The sequence below is a fragment of the Cherax quadricarinatus genome, chromosome 20 (assembly GCF_038502225.1).
Source record: "Cherax quadricarinatus isolate ZL_2023a chromosome 20, ASM3850222v1, whole genome shotgun sequence".
NCBI classification, from domain to species: Eukaryota; Metazoa; Arthropoda; class Malacostraca; order Decapoda; family Parastacidae; genus Cherax; species Cherax quadricarinatus.
Window position 1 is genome coordinate 36,704,416 of NC_091311.1, and position 22,435 is coordinate 36,726,850.

Genomic DNA, 22,435 nt, shown 5'->3' on the forward strand with positions numbered 1-22,435 from the left:
TTTTTTTTTTTTTTACATTTGAAAACGTGTAAAAAACTTTGATCTACTTTTTTTTTTGTTATATTTGAAAATATGTAAAAAAACGTAGATCTACTTTTGGAACACTACACATGTGAACGTAGATCTGCTTGGACAGTTTAAGGGTTAAATACATAAATAAAATATTTATTTCTTTGCAAATGTTGCAATGTGAGTTTATACATCATAATATGATTGGAGCAAAGAAAGTCACCACGATGCCAAGGCATTTTGGGCAGACTTAACCTAGACTACTTAAGTCTAGACAGGTGAAAAGTAGTGGTTACCAATGTTTTGCTGATGGTGGTGCCAACTACTGGCATCCTTTTGAAATTTCTCCTTACTGTTATTATTATTATTATTACTATTGTATTATTATTGTTGTTATAATTATTAGTAGTAGTAGTATGTGGTGAGGGGCTCTTGTTCTAGGGAACTGGACCTGTGCACTAGTTTGCTAAATTAAGCCTGAATACCTTCCATCCCCTCACCCCAAGTGCTTCCCCATTATAATAATAATATACTACTACTACTACTACTACTACTACTAATAATAATAATAATAATAATAATAATAATAATAATAATAATATAATAATATAATAATAATAATATTATGTATAATAATATAATAATAATGTATACAACAGGTCGGCCATCACTAATCCAGCAATCAGTTATCCAGTTCCGTCAGTAATCCGGCACTAATTTTCGCTAGCATAATTTCAAATTTCATCATTATACTGACTCAGAAATTGTGCGGATGGTTGTAAATCCACAGCAGCAAGCCAGTGGAGAAGAAAGCAGTGATGAAAATGAGGAAGATGTAGCAGAAAGTCTATTGATAGGTTAATTAAGGATATTCTGACCTAACCAGTCTGTAATCCGGCAAACTCACTAATCTGGCACACTACAGGTCCCAATGATGCCAGATCAGTGATGGCTGACCTGTATAATAATAATTATAATAACAGACTGCTTCGAAAGGCTGTCACTACCTGGAGTTTACCTGGAGAGAGTTCCGGGGGTCAACGCCCCCGCGGCCCGGTCTGTGACCAGGCCTCCTGGTGGATCAGAGCCTAATCAACCAGGCAGTTGCTGCTGGCTGCACGCAAACCAACGTACGAGCCACAGCCCGGCTGGTCAGGAACCGACTTTAGGTGCTTGTCCAGTGCCAGCTTGAAGACTGCCAGGGGTCTGTTGGTAATCCCCTTATGTATGCTGGGAGGCAGTTAAACAGTCTTGGGCCCCTGACACTTATTGTATGGTCTCTTAACGTGCTAGTGACACCCCTGCTTTTCATTGGGGGGATGTTGCATCGTCTGCCAAGTCTTTTGCTTTCGTAGTGAGTGATTTTCGTGTGCAAGTTCGGTACTAGTCCCTCTAGGATTTTCCAGGTGTATATAATCATGTATCTCTCCCGCCTGCATTCCAGGGAATACAGGTTTAGGAACCTCAAGCGCTCCCAGTAATTGAGGTGTTTTATCTCCGTTATGTGCGCTGTGAAGGTTCTCTGTACATTTTCTAGGTCAGCAATTTCACCTGCCTTGAAAGTTGCTGTTAGTGTGCAGCAATATTCCAGCCTAGATAGAACAAGTGACCTGAAGAGTGTCATCATGGGCTTGGCCTCCCTAGTTTTGAAGGTTCTCATTATCCATCCTGTCATTTTTCTAGCAGATGCGATTGATACAATGTTATGGTCCTTGAAGGTGAGATCCTCCGACATGATCACTCCCAGGTCTTTGACGTTGGTGTTTCGCTCTATTTTGTGGCCAGAATTTGTTTTGTACTCTGAAGATTTAATTTCCTCGTGTTTACCATATCTGAGTAATTGAAATTTCTCATCGTTGAACTTCATATTGTTTTCTGCAGCCCACTGAAAGATTTGGTTGATGTCCGCCTGGAGCCTTGCAGTGTCTGCAATGGAAGACACTGTCATGCAGATTCGGGTGTCATCTGCAAAGGAAGACATGGTGCTGTGGCTGACATCCTTGTCTATGTCGGATATGAGGATGAGGAACAAGATGGGAGCGAGTACTGTGCCTTGTGGACCAGAGCTTTTTACCTTAGCTGCCTCGGACTTTACTCTGTTGACGACTACTCTCTGTGTTCTGTTAGTGAGGAAATTATAGATCCATCGACCGACTTTTCCTGTTATTCCTTTAGCACGCATTTTGTGCGCTATTACGCCATGGTCACACTTGTCGAAGGCTTTTGCAAAGTCTGTATATATTACATCTGCATTCTTTTTGTCTTCTAGTGCATTTAGGACCTTGTCGTAGTGATCCAATAGTTGAGACAGACAGGAGCGACCTGTTCTAAACCCATGTTGCCCTGGGTTGTGTAACTGATGGGTTTCTAGATGGGTGGTGATCTTGCTTCTTAGGACCCTTTCAAAGATTTTTATGATATGGGATGTTAGTGCTATCGGTCTGTAGTTCTTTGCTGTTGCTTTACTGCCCCCTTTGTGGAGTGGGGCTATGTCTGTTGTTTTTAGTAACTGTGGGATGACCCCCGTGTCCATGCTCCCTCTCCATAGGATGGAAAAGGCTCGTGATAGGGGCTTCTTGCAGTTCTTGATGAACACGGAGTTCCATTAGTCTGGCCCTGGGGCAGAGTGCATGGGCATGTCATTTATCGCCTGTTCGAAGTCATTTGGCATCAGGATAACATCGGATAGGCTTGTGTTAACCAAATTTTGTGGCTCTCTCATAAAAAATTCATTTTGATCTTCGACTCTCAGTCTGGTTAGCGGCTTGCTAAAAACTGAGTGGCCTGGTGGTTAACGCTCTCGCTTCACACGGTGAGGGCCTGGGTTCGATTCCCAGCCAGAGTAGAAACATTGGACGTGTTTCTTTCCACCTGTTGTCTATGTTCCCCATCAGTAAAATGGGTACCTGGGTGTTAGTTGACTGGTGTGGGTCGCATCCTGGGACACTGACCTAAGGAGGCCTGGTCACAGACCGGGCCGCGGGGGCGTTGACCCCCGGAACTCTCTACAGGTCTACAGGTATATTGGGACTTGAGTAGCTCACTCATTTCCTTGCTGTCATCTGTGTAGGACCCATCTTGTTTAAGTAGGGGCCCAATACTGGACATTGTTCTCGATTTTGATTTGGCATAGGAGAAGAAATACTTTGGGTTTCTTTCGATTTCATTTATGGCTTTTAGTTCTTCCCGCGATTCCTGACTCCTATAAGATTCCTTTAGCTTAAGTTCGTTGCTTGCTATTTCTCTGACCAGTGTCTCCCTACGCATTTCAGATATATTGACCTCTTTTAGCCGCTCTGTTATTCTTTTCCGTCGCCTGTAAAGGGAACGCCTGTCTCTTTCTATTTTACATCTACTCCTCCTTTTTCTTAGAGGAATAAGCCTTGTGCATTCATCGAGTGCCACCAAGTTAATCTTTTCTAGGCATAAGTTGGGGTCTGTGTTGCTTAGTACATCTTCCCAGCTTATATCGGTTAGGACTTGGTTTACTTGGTCCCACTTTATGTTTTTGTTATTGAAGTTGAATTTGGTGAATGCTCCCTCATGACTAGTCTCATTATGTCTGTCTGGGGCTCCACGCATACATGTCTGAACCTCAATTATGTTGTGATCTGAGAATATTGTTTTTGATATGGTGACATTTCTTATCAGATCATCATTGTTAGTGAAGATGAGGTCTAGTGTATTCTCCAGTCTAGTAGGCTCTATTATTTGCTGGTTTAAATTGAATTTTGTGCAGAGATTTAAAAGCTCGTGTGAGTGTGAGTTTTCATCAGAGCTACCTCCTGGTGTTATTACTGCAACAATATTATTTGCTATATTCCTCCATTTTAGGTGCCTTAAGTTGAAATCCCCCCAGGAGCAAGATGTTGGGTGCAGGAGCTGAAAGATTTTCCAGACAGTGGTCAATTTTTAACAGCTGTTCCTGGAATTGCTGGGATGTTGCATCCGGAGGCTTGTAGACTACCACAATGACTAGGTTTTGGTTCTCGACCTTTACTGCTAAAACTTCCACTACATCATTTGAGGCATTAAGCAGTTCTGTGCAAACAAGTGACTCTGCAATGTACAGGCCAACCCCTCCCCCCCCTTTTGCCTGTTCACTCTGTCACATCTGTATAGGTTGTAACCTGGGATCCATATTTCGTTGTCCAAGTGATCCTTTATGTGGGTCTCAGTGAAAGCTGCGAACATTGCCTTTGCCTCTGCAAGCAGTCCACGGATGAAAGGTATTTTGTTGTTTGTTGCTGGCTTTAGACCCTGTATATTTGCAAAGAAGAATGTCATCAGACTGGTGGTATTGTTGGTACTGGGGGGGGGGGATTTTTTTTCTGGCATTAGTATCTGTATCTGTTGGTTTGGAGTGGAGGCCATCGACTGTGGTTCCACTCCAGAAATGACTGGATTTGGTGTACGATTTCTGCCATTTCCTGCCAGTTTTTTTTCCTTCCTGGCACTAAAAAACCTCTCCCTCTTGAGTGGCTGTGGCTACCCAGGTTTTCCCATGGCCTGGATGTTTTGTATCTTTTTGTCCCCTTTAGATGGTGTGCCTGGCAATTTAAGTTATAGCACAGTCTTTCCTGTACTGAAGAGGTACACATTTCAGGGTGAAAAAGCTTACAGGAAGGGAGTTTGCATTTTCCTGTTGTCATATGGGCATGGCATTTTCTAGGGGGCATTTTCTAGAGGGCAGTGAATACCACAACAATGCGGGAGCGGTCATGGCCGCCTCCACTTGTCACATAATGACATATTTTATTCATTCTAGAGTATATATCAGGTTACTATGTTATTTATATTGTTTACTATGTCATATTAGTTCAATTGTGAAAGATAAATAACCCAGAGAGTTGATATTAACTCTATGGGTTACTTTTCCTGCCTCTGAGAGCAGGAATTCCACCGTAACGGATTAATGGCTTTTCAATTAATTTAAACGAGAAAAACTGACTCCGCATATGAACAAATCAGGATGTGAACAAGGTCATGGAATGGATTAAGTTCGTAAGCCGATGTTCCACTGTACTGTTTACATATATGCTTCAATGTAAACACCTGATCTACACATCTCCTACCCATTCTAAAGCCTCCTTGCTCATCTGCAATCCTGCTGTGTCTTACCTCTAATTCTTTCAATAACAACTCACCCATACACTGTACTTGGTATACTCAGTAAACTTATACCCCTATAATTTTTACAATCTCCTTTGTCCCCCTTCCCTTTATATAAAAGAATTATACACACACTGCCAATCCCTAGGTGCCTTCCTCTCTTTAATACTTTTATTAAACAAAAATACCAACCACTCCAACACTATATTTATTCCTGCTTTTAACATTTCTGTCATGATTCCATCAGTTCTAGCTGCTTTACCCACTTTCATTCTACATAATGCCTCACACACCTCCTGCTCTTCTTCACTTCTAAAAATGTTATACTGTACCTCCCTGGCTGTGATGAAATTTTCTCCAGGAGGGGGTATCAGCCCTCTGCAGCCCTGAGGGGCCCAGCCCTCTCAGAAGGGGCAAGGATCTTGTTTACTTCCACATCAAGTAATTACAAGCAGATGTTTAACCAGCATGTACCAGTCATAGGTCATGTGACTCATTCCAAGAGACCAGTGTTGCAAATAGTATAGTTTAATGAGAGAATGAATCTCTTACCTTAGCAGGACAATTAATGAAAATCCTGCACCCACTTTATTACCATGTTAAAGATTGTGTACATTGTTGTCTATGCCCAGACAATAAGAATCAAGCATTCTGCTTTGCTTCCTGGTGGAAGTTTGGCAAGCAGGGGAAACATGCTATGTCAGCTTTTTCTTTGTAGCTGGGGGGCAAGCGAAGTGGGGTGAGGGGTGTTATAGCTTGGATTGCTTTTAACCATGCCAAGGGACACACAACGCCAGGATAACGAACAATGAACACTGATCCGCACATTTTTGTACATAAAAGTATCTCAATAGACACAGCAGATACAGGGAAGTGTGATCAGCTTCTTTAATGATAAGACTGTGAATGATAAATAATACTTGATGAACAGTGTGTAACAACGAGTGTTGCGATCCTGACGGAGTGTAGTGTTACATTTTTCAAAGAACATGTCTGCTTCAATCAAGACACTGACACCCAAGTGATTAAATAGATTCGATACAGATACCCAGGTAAATCTAGTAATTAATGAGACTAGCTAGGTCAGCTGCACAGCAGATAGCTGGTTCATTTCTTTCTAGATGTACCATACACTTGGTTATAGGTGGGCTTTTTAGCCCAACACAAGTAAGTATATATTCTCATCAGCAATCAGTTTCTGAGATATGCTGACACAACACCCCCTAGGGGTAAGTATACTTATATAACATTTTTTTCACACAGCCCACAGGAAGCCCATACAACAGCTTCTCAAGACATCGCCTACAGGGACGGCTGTGTAGGCGAGAGCCGTCTTTCAAGATAAGTCCCATTACAGCCCATTATTTACTCTTTGACTTAGCTTGTAGCATTTCCCTAAAAGTTGGTTGTGCTCAAACTGGTTCAAGGCCACATGGTGGTCCAAACCTTGTACTACAGTGTATAAATAAATTACGAGCTAAGGCCCTTCGAAAAAAGCTGTAAAACTAGTATTTTTACAATATAAATCAGTATAAATGAGTTTGCACACTCAATCATGGAAATAGGCTACCTCGCTAGCAACAGAAGGGGGGTGGAGGAAGTACTCCATAATGGAAATGTGGTGAAAGGTGTTCCCAGTAACCAACAAATGGAATCAATACTCATCAAGGATAAATTGGGGTGAAATGGCCTCAGATGACCAGAAAATAATGTGGTGATGCCCTACACTGCAAACTGGGAAGAAAATATTGATGAAACCACTATAATATAGCAGCTGAATCGTGAAATACTGGGGTATGCCATGTTGAAATTCAATTAGTGAGGGCACTTTGTAATTTGTGTCAGAAATTCGACGTTTCCCGAGGTTTAATGGTGCAAGCCTCAAAAAAGGAAAATGTAAAATATAGTCTTGCTGAAAAAATGGTGACAAGACACAGCTAACAAGATAAACGACTTCTTCTCAACCATAGGATCTAATCTCGCCAGTAAAATCCCACATACCAATGCCCATGCCGGGGACTACCTAGATGGGAATTTCCCTAATTCCTTCTATCTTGCACCAACTGAGCCCACGGAAGTCACCGAGATTATAAAGTCACTTAAAAATAACTCGGGGAATCTGTCTCATGTCCCACCATTACTGTACAAGCGAGCGGCCCATGTCCTTTCGCATGCTATTTCATTACTCTTTAACAAGTCACTAGAGACTAGCACCTTCCCGAAACTACTCAAGATGGCAAGGGTTACACCAATACATAAAGGTGGTGACCCTACAGACTTAAACAACTATAGGCCAATATCTAACTTACCATTGCTATCCAAAATCTTTGAGAAAATCGTGCACAGGAGACTGTATTCATTTATAACGGCTCAAAACATACTCAACCCCTGCCAATTTGGATTCAGGAAAAATAAAAGCACTAACGATGCAATCATAAAAATGCTAGATCTACTTTACACAGCATTGGAAAATAAGGAATATCCACTAGGAATTTTTGACCTAAGAAAAGCTTTTGACACAGTAGACCACGACATCCTACTCCACAAACTTAATCATTACAGTATAAGAGGCCATGCGCTTGCTTATTTCAAATCTTACATTACTAATAGGTATCAGTATGTCACCATTAAAGACACAGCATCAGCAACACGGCCACTTGATACTGGAGTTCCGCAGGGAAGTGTCCTTGGTCCCCTGCTCTTCCTCATATACATCAATGACCTTCCAAACGTATCCCAACACCTGAAACCCATTCTCTTTGCTGACGACACGACTTATGTCATCTCCCACCCTAATCTTGCCACCCTCAACACCACTGTGAATGAGGAGCTGATCAAAATATCGACTTGGATGACAGCCAATAAACTTACGCTTAACACTGACAAAACCTACTATATTATGTTTGGTAGCAGAGCAGGAGATGCACAAATTAACATTAAGATTGACAACACTCTAATTACCAGAAATAATGGGGGCAAATTCCTAGGCTTATACCTTGACAACAACCTGAATTTCAGCACCCATATCCAGCATATAACCAAAAAAGTATCCAAAACGGTTGGGATTCTCTCCAAGATACGATACTACGTGCCGCAAAATGCCCTTCTCACACTATACCACTCACTTATTTATCCATACCTCACCTATGCTATTTGTGCTTGGGGATCAACTGCAGCAACACACCTAAAGCCAATATTAACCCAACAAAAAGCTGCAGTAAGAATAATCACTAAATCCCATCCCTGGCAACACACCCCCCCACTCTTCATAGACCTAAACTTACTCCCTGTTCAGTACATCCACACTTACTACTGTGCAATCTACATCTACAGGGCCTTAAACTCTAATATCAACCTTGACCTAAAACGCTTTCTTGATAGTTGTGACAGAACCCACAGGCATAACACCAGACACAAACATCTCTACGACATTCCCCGTGTCCGACTAAACCTTTACAAAAATTCAATGTATGTCAAAGGCTCTAAAATCTGGAATACCCTACCTGAGAACTCTAGAACTGCAGACACATTCATCACCTTCAAAACTACCATTAGAAAACATCTTATCTTCCTGATACACCCTGTCAACTAACTACACGAATACCACCTGGTGGTTCACACTTACACTCACTGACTCATTTGACCATAAACAGAAATATTAATCTCAATCTTAAAATAATGAATCCTGTGATACTCCAATACTGAAACTATGTACTGTGCCAAAACAAAAGCATTTACATTGCTAAACTCACAAACTAGTATTTAGTCACTTAGCCATAATACCAACTTACCTCATAATTTGTAATATTTTACAATTAAGAATAAAACTAAGTATGCCCGAAATGCCTAGCCATGCTAAGCGTTCTAGTGGTACACTCTGTAATCACTATTTTACTACATGTAAACCACACAATAACCAAATTTCTGTAAACTCAGCATTGTAATCCTTATAGAGAATAAACTTTGAATTTGAATTTGAATTTGAATTTGAATTGGCAATACATTAAGAAATTTTGTGTGAATAGGGAAGATAAGGATCACCACCCACAGATAAGTAGCCATCTTTTATGTAGATTCTAGCTGGCCAGTGTAGTTTCTATGTAAGATAGTTGTTGGGGGTAATCCAGGTGCATTAATTGGCCTCCAGAGAAAAAACTGGTAAGTGTAAATTAATAATAACTATTTAAATTCCCCCATACCTACATTGTATAATAATCTGTAGACCCCACCGTGTTCTTCTGTCAGTCACAAGAAAAAACCCATAGTCCACTTTAATTAAAATTTTACCAGAACTACTGGTTTCTTAAATGTAAGGTATAATATATTAGGTCCTGGCTTAGTGAGAGCGGTTTGAGGTTGTGGGTGTCGAGGGAGACACTTTCCTTGTAACCTAGTCTAAAAATCCCACATACCTCAGGGATACAACAAAATTGTTAAGTAATCTTTACTTTAGTTGTATCCTGCCCAAATTACTTCTATGAACATAATAGTGAAGTTCATACACGTAATTTCTCACAACTATCCCATCCTTTTCAACCACCTCCCCCACTACCCATACTTGCACTAGCTCACCTTTCTGCCAAAAGTTGCTTATATCTCACCCTAACCTCCTCTTAGTTTATTAACTTTCACCTTTCTTACTTACTGTTGCCATTTTCCTTTTGTCCCATCTACCTCTTACTCTAACTGTAGCTACAACTAGATAATGATCTGATATAGCTGTTGCCCCTCTATAAACAAGTACATCCTGAAGCCTACCCATCAACCTTTTATCCAATACATAATCTAACAAGCTACTTTCATTACGTGCTATATCATATCTTGTATGCTTATCCTCTTTTTCATAAAATATGTATTACTTATTACCAAACCTCTTTCTACACATAGTTCAATTAAAGGCTCCCCATTTTCATTTATCCCTGGCACCCCAAATTTACCTACTACTCCCTCGACAACATTTTTACCCACTTTAGCACTGAGATCTCCAACCACAAGTACTCTCTCACTTGGTTCAAAACTCCCCACGCACTCGCTCAACATTTCCCAAAACCTCTCTCCTCTACATTTCTCTCTTCTCCAGGTGCATAAACACTTACTATAACCTACTTTTCACATCCAACCCTTATTTTATTCCACAAAATCCTTGAATTTATAAATTTATATTCCTTCTTTTCCTGCCAAAACTTATCCTTCAACATTATTGCTACTCCTTCCTTTGTTCTAACTATGTGAAATTCTTGACCTAATCCCATTTATTTCTCCCCACAAACTCTCTTATCCCCTTCAGTTTTGTTTCACTTAGAGCCAGGACATCCAGCTTCTTTTCTTTCATAACATCCACAATTATATATTTCTTATCATTCACACTACAATCATGCACATTCAAACATCCTCAGCTATCAAAACTTTGGGGGCCCAGTCCCTGGACCCATTACATACCTCTGTAATCTGTAAATACCTTTGTAACTTGTCAATATTGTGACCAGACCTACCTGGAGTTCATTACCTTTGTAATTGTGTTTATTACCTTTGTAACTGTGTTCATTACCTTTGTAATTGTGAGTTCATTACCTCTGTAACTTGCTCAGCTATCAAAACTTTGGGGCCCAGTCCCTGGACCAATTATGTACCTCTAATCTTTTGACTACCACCCACAGGATGGGTATCGGGTGCATAATAAACGTTAAACTAACCACTTTGACGGTTTTCTTCCATTTCTGTTTAGTAGGCTATAAGGGACAAGGGTTACTAGCCCATTGCTCCCGGTATTTCAGTTGGCTTTTACAACACGCATGGCTTACGGAGGAAAGATTCTTATTCCACTTCCCCATATATAATTATATATAATATACACACACTCCCTACCTACATCTGGCCTCAGCCTCCGCCCACCTTCACCTGTCTCCCAAAGTTGCCCCTCACCAATACTTCTCTGTGCTTTCATGACCTCCTTCCCTACTCTTGCTTTCACCTCTTCCCAGACATTCTCGCCCTCATCCACACCCACCTGACCATATGCTCCACTGCTACATGGGTCATATAATGGATGAAGGTAACACGGGACAGCAGTAACAGCATGCACCCGCGGGCCACTCTCACATCTTCACTCGCCCTTCATCACCCAGAACCACATTCTCACTCATTTTTTCTTACACTTGCACCCACTAACTTGCAAGACCTCACCCATACATTCATACCCGCATGCTCTTCTGAACATTGGCCACCTTGTAGTCACCGACATCCATCCTTCACCCTTACTCCTTACAGAAAGTGATTTTTTTTTATGAAAATAACTAATTTTACCTCTCCCCTAGTATGTCTTGTTTTATTTCAACTGCTTTTACATAGTTAAGATGCCCCTTTTTAACTTTTAAATATAAATAATAATCACTAGGACTCCAATGGAAATAAGTCACTAACTTTTTTTCGGGTTATCCTAGGTTCTCTACACATATGCTATTATGTATGGTAATTAATGTACCTGTATTATGTATACTTGATTAAACATACACCTAGTAACATGCATGCACTTCACCTACTCTCGCAGACATACCCTCAACCTTATGGCCATTCCCTTAACTACACATTCATTCCTCCTACCACCACACCCATTGTCTTCCCAGATCTCATGCCCCTTACGGACTTAACCTCCCGAACAGGTACAGAAGGTGCGGATAAATAAGAGAAAGGCAGGCCCTACACCCTTATCGATGCTGCGGAGGTGGAGCAGCTATTAACTTAAACTCTGCCGGGTAAATTGATTAATTGGCGTGTTCACCAAAAATGTCACAATTTTGCAACCGTGTTAAAGCAAGAATGTGTTAACAGATCGTGTGCTAATCAACGGTCTACTGTATGTGTAATTCATATATATATACATATATATATATATATATATATATATAATATATATATATATATATATATATATATATATATATATACATATATATATATATATATATATATATATATAGGCCTTATATATATATATATATATAGGCCTTAGACAAGGATGTGTGATGTCACCGTGGTTGTTTAATATATTTATAGATGGGGTTGTAAGAGAAGTAAATGTGAGGGTCTTGGCAAGAGGCGTGGAGTTAAAAGATAAAGAATCACACACAAAGTGGGAGTTGTCACAGCTGCTCTTTGCTGATGACACTGTGCTCTTGGGAGATTCTGAAGAGAAGTTGCAGAGATTGGTGGATGAATTTGGTAGGGTGTGCAAAAGAAGAAAATTAAAGGTGAATACAGGAAAGAGTAAGGTTATGAGGATAACAAAAAGATTAGGTGATGAAAGATTGAATATCAGATTGGAGGGAGAGAGTATGGAGGAGGTGAACGTATTCAGATATTTGGGAGTGGACGTGTCAGCGGATGGGTCTATGAAAGATGAGGTGAATCATAGAATTGATGAGGGAAAAAGAGTGAGTGGTGCACTTAGGAGTCTGTGGAGACAAAGAACTTTGTCCTTGGAGGCAAAGAGGGGAATGTATGAGAGTATAGTTTTACCAACGCTCTTATATGGGTGTGAAGCGTGGGTGATGAATGTTGCAGCGAGGAGAAGGCTGGAGGCAGTGGAGATGTCATGTCTGAGGGCAATGTGTGGTGTGAATATAATGCAGAGAATTCGTAGTTTGGAAGTTAGGAGGAGGTGCGGGATTACCAAAACTGTTGTCCAGAGGGCTGAGGAAGGGTTGTTGAGGTGGTTCGGACATGTAGAGAGAATGGAGCGAAACAGAATGACTTCAAGAGTGTATCAGTCTGTAGTGGAAGGAAGGCGGGGTAGGGGTCGGCCTAGGAAGGGTTGGAGGGAGGGGGTAAAGGAGGTTTTGTGTGTGAGGGGCTTGGACTTCCAGCAGGCATGCGTGAGCGTGTTTGATAGGAGTGAATGGAGACAAATGGTTTTTAATACTTGACGTGCTGTTGGAGTGTGAGCAAAGTAACATTTATGAAGGGATTCAGGGAAACCGGCAGGCCGGACTTGAGTCCTGGAGATGGGAAGTACAGTGCCTGCACTCTGAAGGAGGGGTGTTAATGTTGCAGTTTAAAAACTGTAGTGTAAAGCACCCTTCTGGCAAGACAGTGATGGAGTGAATGATGGTGAAAGTTTTTCTTTTTCGGGCCACCCTGCCTTGGTGGGAATCGGCCGGTGTGATAATAAAAAAAAAAAAAAAAAAAAAAAAAATATATATATATATATATATATATATTCATCAAACCGGCCGTATCCCACTGAGGCAGGGTGGCCCAAAAAGAAAAACAAAAGTTTCTCTTTTTAAATTTAGTAATTTATACAGAAGGGGTTACTAGCCCCTTTCTCCCGGCATTTTAGTCGCCTCTTACAACACGCATGGCTTACGGAGGAAGAATTCTGTTCCACTTCCCCATGGAGATAAGAGGAAATAAACAAGAACAAGAACTAGAAAGAAAATAGCAGAAAACCCAGAGGGGTGTGTATATATATGCTTGTACATGTATGTGTAGTGTGACCTAAGTGTAAGTAGAAGTAGCAAGACGTACTTGAAATCTTGCATGTTCATGAGACAGAAAAAAGGACGCCAGCAAACCTACCATCATGTAAAACAATTACAGGCTTTCGTTTTACACTCACTTGGCAGGACGGTAGTACTTCCCTGGGCGGTTGCTGTCTACCAGCCTACTACCTATAATATTAATATATATACAGTGGTCCCTCGTTGTTCGTAATTAATCCGTTCCTGGAGCCGTTACTATAAACGAAATTTACGATTTACAAATCAATTTTCCCCATAAGAAATAATGTAAATACAATTAATCCGTTCCTGACACCCAGAAGTATTAAAACAAAAAATTTTTTAACATGAAATATGCATGTAGTACATAAACAATACAATGGGAAATGATGAATGAAACATTAACAGCGTAACACGTACCTTTGTTGGAGATTCTTCTTAGTGCATGGGAGACTGGAGGAGGAGAGAGAGTGGATTGTTTATAGTTTGGAAGCGGAATCCCCTTCCATCAACACCTCAGGTACCATTTGCTTTTCTGGGGTTGCTTCTCTTCTCTGTTTCTTAATGCCACTAGGACCACCTTGAGAGTCACTGGAGTCCTGTCTCACAAAATAACTGTGGAGAGAGCTCTGTTTCTGGCATCTCTTTAACACTTCCCTAAAATGGCCCAAGACTTTGTCACTGTACATGTTGCCAACCTGGCTTGCAACAACCTTGTTAGGGTGATGTTTCTCCATAAAGCTTTCCATCTTACCCCACATAGTAAAAATCTCTTTAATTTCTGAAGAAGGCACCTTCTTCCATCTCTCTTCCTCCTCCTCTGCAGCAAGATTCTGAGCTGCTATGTGTTGCTCTTCCTGCTGAAGCTCTTGCAGCTCCTCGGTGGTGAGCTCTTCATTGTGGTCTTCCACCAATTCTTCCACATCCTCCAAACTCACATCCAACCCCATGGAACTCCCCAGTGCCATAATTGATTTTACAATAGACATAGGCTCATTAGGGTCAGTCCCAAATTCTTCAAAATCCCTCTTGTCAACACAATCTGGCCACAATTTTCTCCAGGCAGAGTTCAAAGTCCTGGTAGTCACTCCCTCCCAAGCCATACCTATAAGGGTTATGCAGTGGAGGATGCTGAAGTGTTCTCTCTAAAATTCCCTTAGGGTTAAGTGAGTGTCTGTGGTCACAGTCGAGCACCTGTGAAACATTGCTTTTGTGTAGAGTTTTTTAAAGTTTGCAATAACCTGCTGGTCCATGGGTTGGAGGAGAGGAGTGGTATTCGGGGGCAAGAACTTTACTGTGATGAACCCAAACCCCTCGAAAATTAGGTCATCCAAGTTTGGAGGATGAGCAGGTGCGTTGTCCATTACTAGCAGGCACTTGAGATCCAATTTCTTTTCCAGGAGATACTCCTTCACACTAGGGCCAAACACTTCATTGAACCATTCGACGAAAATTTCCCTCGTGACCCATGCCTTACTATTAGATTTCCAAAACACACAATTTACTCTTCATAACATTGTTTTTCCTGAACACTCTGGGATTTTCAGAATGGTACACTAGTAATGGCTTCACTTTGAAATCCCCACTGCTTAGCACAGAACATTAGCGTCAGCCTGTCTTTCATAGGCTTGTGTCCTGGCATTGCCTTTTCCTCTTGTGTAATGAAGGTCCTCTTTGGCATTTTCTTCCAAAAGAGGCCTGTTTCATCACAACTGAACACTTGTTCAGGTTTCAGTCCTTCAGCCTCTATGTACTCCTGGAATTCATGCACATATTTTTCAGCCACCTTGTGGTTCAAACTGGCAGCCTCACCATGCCTTACCACACTGTGTATGCCAGTACGGTTCTTAAATCTCTCAAACCAGCCATTGTTGGCCTTAAATTCACTCACTTCACCACTATTTGCAGGCAATTTCTTTACCAAATCTTCATGCAACTGCCTAGCCTTTTCACAAATAAACGAAGTCATGAGAGTATCTCCTGCTAATTGTTTCTCATTTATCCACACCAATAATAACTTCTCAACCTCTTCCAGTACTGGTGATCTCATTTTTGTCAGCATAGTTACTCCCTTTTCAACAACAGCATCCTTTATTTCATTTTTCTTGGCCACTATGGAACATAAGGTTGTGTAGGGTTTCTTATACATCCTGGACAGTTCGGCCACACTTGTACCACTTTCATATTGTTCAATGATGGTTTTCTTAAATTCAATCGTATTTCTCACCTTCTTTACCACAGGCTTGGCACTAGGAGCTTTCTTTGGAGCCATGGTAGCTTATTTAGTACTTGCAAGCACTAAAATAAATGGAATATTATGAATTATTTTGCTGGAGCACGTGAGGGGACCTTCGCTCACTGGTAAACAATGCCAGACTGGCTGCCGCCCTGGCTCATGCTGTGGGTACACGTCCCAGACGAACTACGACTCACGAGTCAACCTATGAAAAGCGAGTCCATGTTTATACGAAAATACCTCTATGATTGGCGAATTTTACAATTGCCGGGAACTACGAAAAGCGGGGGACCACTATATATATATATATATATATATATATATATATATATATATATATATATATATATATATATATATATATATATATATATATATATATATATAATGTGTGTGTGTGTGTATTTGCTTTGTTTAATTTCTGCCTTATTGTTGGGATATGATATCTATTAGCCCCCATAATAGATTTTGGAATAATTCTACACTGGAGTCCCTGGAGGTTGAGTGAGGTAATGTGCGTTTCCATTTTCCACAAGAAACCCCTTTATCACTAGAGAACTGGAAGATAGTGCCCAAATTAAGCCTATATAATGTAGTTTATAAACGTGCATCTAGGCGCATCAAAAATCACTTCTTTCCCATAGTCTGAGCCAAATAACAGGCTTTTGGGAAATAATGTTTATATATATCTAGTCTACATATAGCTATTTGTATAGACAATATTCGATATATACAATACAAAAACTAAATACAATACCTATATATATATATATATATATATATATATATATATATATATATATATATATATATATATATATATATATATATATATATATATATATATATATACATGTATATATATATATATATATATATATATATATATATATATATATATATATATATATATATATATATATATATATATATATATATATATATATATATATATATATAAATAGTTGTGCATACAACAATTTTGGGCATTTTATAAATACAAAAATGATTTTTTTTCAGATGTTGTAATACTGTAAGAGTAATAGTTTAGTACAACTTTAGGGAAATGTTAGATAGTGTCCCTGCGCACAGGTGAGGGAGGCACGATAATGGTAGGTGTAGGCAAGGGTAGAGATGAGCACTGCTGGGTAGGTGCATGACTTTTATCATTGCCATTCCCTGTTGTCTCAGTGGGCACTGATGGCACACTGGTGTTGGAGATGATGGTATCCTGATGGGTGGATATGGAGGAACCACTGGCTAGGGTCTCCTCAGTGGTGGGGTGGGGATCGGAGACATGTGGGGTCTCCTGCTGACGTGATACAGGCGTTGCCCCAAGTGGGAATGGAGACGGGCACACACTGTTAAGAGGCGAAGATGAATTATGATAGCGGGCCATATAATGGTGGATGGATGTTTTGGCCAGCAGACATCAGCATAAGGAAATTTATCTTAGCCTGATTCGGCTTAGGACATTTTGGCCAGGTATTCTGGAGAGGGCAAAAATTTCATCCCTGTTAGGTTAGGTTAACCTAAGTTCTTGGCTAAGTCAGCCTAATGTAGGTTAGGTATGAATGCTGCTTAGTAGGTTAAGCTAGGATGTTAGGGTAACTTCGAGTATCGGTTCAGTAATAATTTATAATTTAACATTTTCAGTATTAGATGGGTTATACAGTGAAATTTTGTATTGTTCGGAGCTTATGGGGAGCAAAACAGTCGCATTAGTTGCTCGTGTTCCTTTATCTGACAAAATTTCGACTAGAATCAAAATTGAAGAAGGAATATTAACCTATCTCCATTAAAAAAAATATTGTCCACTTTTATATCCAAATAATTCCTAAAGTCATCTTAACCTAACTTAACTAAGCCTACCATTAACTAATGCAACCTAATATATATTTATAATACACAGTCTTAAAAAGTAAATTTACAACTATCACACTCAGGAAAGATAAATGTGCACGAGGTGTGAATTTGAAAATAATTCAATGTGATTTGTCAAGCACGTCAGGTGACTAGATACTGTTGACTAGCAGTAGAAAAGCTGGCTGTAACGACCCATTAATGTTTGCATAACAAATTCCAAACAATTTGCACAAGGAAACGACTATTTTTTGCTGTGGTATGGATAGTTTTTCGTATTAAAAATAAAATGATGAAAAAGTTCTAACCCAAAGTTGAAGTAAATATTAGCTGGGTCAATTAGGTGAAGTTATGTTAGGTATGGATGCTGGTCATTTATAAATGACAATTTTTCCCTCACAATAATTCTAGGCCAAATCGTTAAGGCTGAAAGGTCTATTAGCCAAAACATCCTACAATCCCTTGAACAAGGCTACTGTGGGGAATGAAAGGTTGTTGGGTGTTCAGGAAGAAAGGGTGTTGGACACAGGCATAAAATGACTGAACTTGCAAAAAACCGTGTAATGGTGCATATCCATTCAATGGGAATATATCTTTCAAGGTATAAAGCTCTTGATACAAGGAATTGTAGTTACACTCCCCTTCTTTAAATCAGACTTGATTACTGTACTTCCATTCACTAGGTGCTGTATGACCATTATGGGTTTAGCATTTCATTATAATAAATAATTATACTAAAGTGGAAGTCATGTTTAGTAAAACAACAGAGCCCACTACAGTGAAAGTGAGAAAAATAACTGGTGACATCAAATATATATAAATCCCCGATTTAAAAAAGAAAAGTGATTTTTTTTGTGAAATTTATATTAGCTTTGTAAGTTTTTAATATGACAGACATAAATGCGACTTGAGTAAATTATTATAATTGAAAATAAATGATAAACCTTCTCAGGTCATATGCACTGCAGTAGTAGTAAATTTGGCAAATGTGGTGAAGTTTAAGGTTAGATGTGCAAAATAAATCATTTTATGTAAAAGGTCAGTGTTAGTCATAAAATCTACTTTGGAAGTAGGGCTGCAGTGAGGAGGGTGGGGTAAGCAAGTTCATTTGTGTTACATACGACAGTTTATTGTGCTCGATTGACAGTCTTGCAGAGATGTACTTGGTCTCTCTCCTTGAGGCCCCTCGGGGGAGGTTCCTTGACGCTGGTGAGGGGCTCTTGATCTAGGGAATTGGTTCTGTGCTCCGGTTCCCTGAATTGAATCTGAATACCTTCCATCCCGCCCCCCACATGCGCTGTATAATCTCACGGGTTTAGCCCTCCCCATGATTATAATTATAATCTCTCCTTGAGGTACCCTTGCGAGTTGTGCGTTTCTGATTCATAATCATGGGAGGATAGTCTCCCATATACATCAGTGGTTTAATGGAAAGCAGTGATTTGTAACTTGAACCAACACTGTTGCCAGTAATTTCAAAGCTACTGAGAAATTATTGGTAGACAACCTGTAAAAGACTGGTTTGTGAAATAGCAACATTCCCACTTGTTGAGTTAGGAGTGTCAGCATATCCGAATAGTACTGCCAATGGCATATACCTGGAGAAGGTTTCGGGGGGTCAACACCCTCATGGCCCGGACTGAGACCAGGCCTCGTGGTGGATCAGGGTTTGATCAACCAAGTTGTTACTGCTGGCTGCACGTAAGCTGACGTACAAACCACAGCCCGGCTGGTCAGGTACTGATTTTAGGTGCCTGTCCAGTGCCTTCTTGAAGACAGCCAGGTGCAATAGCTTCTCAGCCTAGTTGGTGTCTTTCACTTTGGTGATGCACTTCCTGCTTTCTAAATGTAAGGAAAAAATGTCTTAACCAGTGGAAGACAAAATTCTTTGTCCATCATGTATTAAGTACCCTGAGTTTGAGAGTGAAGATTTTTGCCCATTAATGAAATTTATAGATATTCTGTAGAAGAGGTTTTCAGATGGTACGACATCTTGAGTGTGGTGTGGTGCGTATCAGTGCACAGTTTCTGTGGTTTGGTTGGGAAAGCCATGCGCCATCTGCCCCTGGATACCAAGATGACAAAAATCATTAGCGCATTATGGAAGAACCTGGGTTCATGGTCAGGGTAAAGTGAGGGGTCACAGGTACTATAAGTGTCAGGTTGAACGTGGGTATAAAGTTCAGGCATCGAGTGATTGCCCAAAACTAATTCTGGGTTCTGTGGAAGGCCCATGGCTATGCTAGGGTTTGTTAAGGGTGCTGTAGTTACTAAAGGACTGGAGAACTGATTTGATCTTGCTAAGCATTATATTTTTAATGAAAGAAAGGGGGCAGCTCCAAGGACAAATGAAAAAGAAACCATGTACCCACCCAAAACAACTATCAACCTCAGTGTGGTAACTAAGTGCTGATGTCCCCTGGAAACTGCCTTGAAACCTACCTGACACACCAGGATGGCACCTCCAGAAATAAAAGCTAGGCCATCAGAAATGTTAGTTCTACACTAATGACTACCAACCCCAAAGCTGCAAGCAATCTCCAACAATATTTGTCATCCGAGGACATTCGCAGTCGTCATGCAATGTCACTGGAGGGCCACCCAGCATGCTCAAAATAATCTAATTCCCATTTCACAACAGCATTACTAAAGTCTAAGTTAGAACAGGGCTGATAATCCTCTTGTCCTCTGTCTAGGAGATAAAGTTCATGAGGAGATAATTTCCCCAACAATGAGACCAAATGGAGAGAGGGAGAGGGGGGAGATTGGGGTATTTAGATTTGGTCCAAGGAATGGGGCACAAGATCATAATTATTACAACCAAAACTAAACGCAAAATCACTAGGGTCATATAGCGCTGCGGGGTAGAGGCTATGAGGTAGGTGAAGACTGCTAAAGGAAGTATAATCAAAGGTTGTGTATAAATCTGTTGCTGTCAAAAAGTCATGAGGAAGTCTGTGTCAAGGGTGGAGCCATCAACAAGGAGCGAAGATAAAGCAAAAGGCGTTAGAGTGGCGATTACATCCACGGTAAATACTTGTGAAGGCTTACTCAGCCCTGTAATAACTTCAGACAGTATTACTCAGGCTGGCTCCTCCTCAGGAAAATTAATGAATAGAAAAAGAAATAATAACAGACAAACATAAACACTATTATACAGAAAATATAAAATATAAAACACTTAAATATGAAATATTAATGTTACATTAAAGAAAATGAAAAATGAAAAATATAAATAACTGAATTCAACGCTAATATATATAGGGGTGTCTGGTGTTGGTGATACTGTTGTTGAAATCGTAGCCGTTGCTGATGATGGGGGGGGGGGGTTGCAGGTGTTGGTTACGACCCACTGGCTAGTTCTTCACAGTATAGCCGTGAGTATTATATACCGATGACAGGAAAGCAGGTTCTTTACCGCTGCAATGATGTGGGGTTACGTCCTGCAATTTCATACAAGTGCACAGGTAATTAAATCCAAAATGGGACGTCTCCAGGACGTTAGTCCGTCTCCATCAGTTCTTCTCGTTGATTAACAGGTGACCCTCTCTGTCATCCAAGCTGAAAAGATAGACAGGTTACCCACTGCTTAAATAATCACTCTCCATGATAAGTACAATACCTAAAAGATGTGGTGATTATTACAACAGTCAACTTAGAGCAAGGCTGAAAAGACTAAGTTTATTATTGGTCCAAAGTGAAGCTTTCAACCAATAAATCCACTAGAATACAAGGCAGGCATGTACTTAAAGTAGTGTTGGGAACTGTGAGTCGAGTGATTTACTGTTTGACCAGAGCCCCACACGTCACCTTTCGGGGGGGGGGGAAGAGGGAGGGGAAGGGATAGTGGGAGCTAGACTGACCCTACGTTAACAAGCAGCCAGCAATCAAACTATCACTTTACGGGTGGGGGAGAAAAGGCGGGAATAGCGGGAGCTGGACTTACCCTACCTTAACAAGTAGCCGGCAAGCAAACTATCACTTTTGGGGAGGGGGAAAAAAAGGCGGGAATAGCGGGAGCTTGACTTACCCTACCTTAACAAGTAGCTGGCAATGAAACTATTGTTACTATATATTCCCTCGCTACTCCTATCTATTGAACTTTTCCCTTACACTCCCCCATATCAAGACTTATAGTCAAGGAGTATAAGAAGAATAGGCGAGGAAAAAGTTCTAACATGTGGAAGTCGCGTAAGGCAAGAAATCTTCTACTGACTGTCATGACTTAACCAGTCAGAGAAATAATTGGATGAACCATTGATATACACAATATGGAACTTAAACGCCTGGAGTGCCAATGTCCACCTCAAGAGGTGACTGTTGGTTCCCTTAAAAGTTTCTAGGTATATCAAAGGTTTGTGGCCCGTTTCTAAAATGAATTCTTTTCCCAGCAAATAAAATTTAAGTTTAGAGATTCCCCACACAAGGGTCAAACATTCCTTTTCTATGGTGGAGTATCTCGTTTCTGCAGGAAGGAGTTTCCGGCCTAGGAAGCATACAGGGAAGGGAGTACCATCATGGTATTGTAGTGATACTGCACCTAAGCCAGTATTGGAGGCATCAGTTCTCAAACAAAATGTTTTATTAATATCTGGAATCTTAAGTATAGGGTCTTTCAAAAAGATGCTTTTAATCTCATTAAACTTTTCCTGAGCTACATCGGAAAGTTCAAGAGGTTCCTTCACAGACTTTTTAAGGAAGTCGGATAAGATGCCTG

General features: G+C 40.4%; 1 protein-coding gene across 1 annotated transcript in view; it reads right to left on the minus strand.

Annotated features, from left to right (window-relative positions):
- Window positions 1-16,828: 16,828 nt before the first annotated feature.
- CngA (Cyclic nucleotide-gated ion channel subunit A) overlaps window positions 16,829-22,435 on the minus strand; it is a 98,545-nt gene continuing 92,938 nt past the window's right edge. Inside the window, exon 13 of the mRNA XM_070087095.1 lies at window positions 16,829-17,216. Within this exon, the coding sequence (XP_069943196.1) occupies window positions 16,925-17,216 (292 nt within the window). The 3' untranslated portion in view covers window positions 16,829-16,924. The remainder of the gene's footprint in view (window positions 17,217-22,435) is intronic.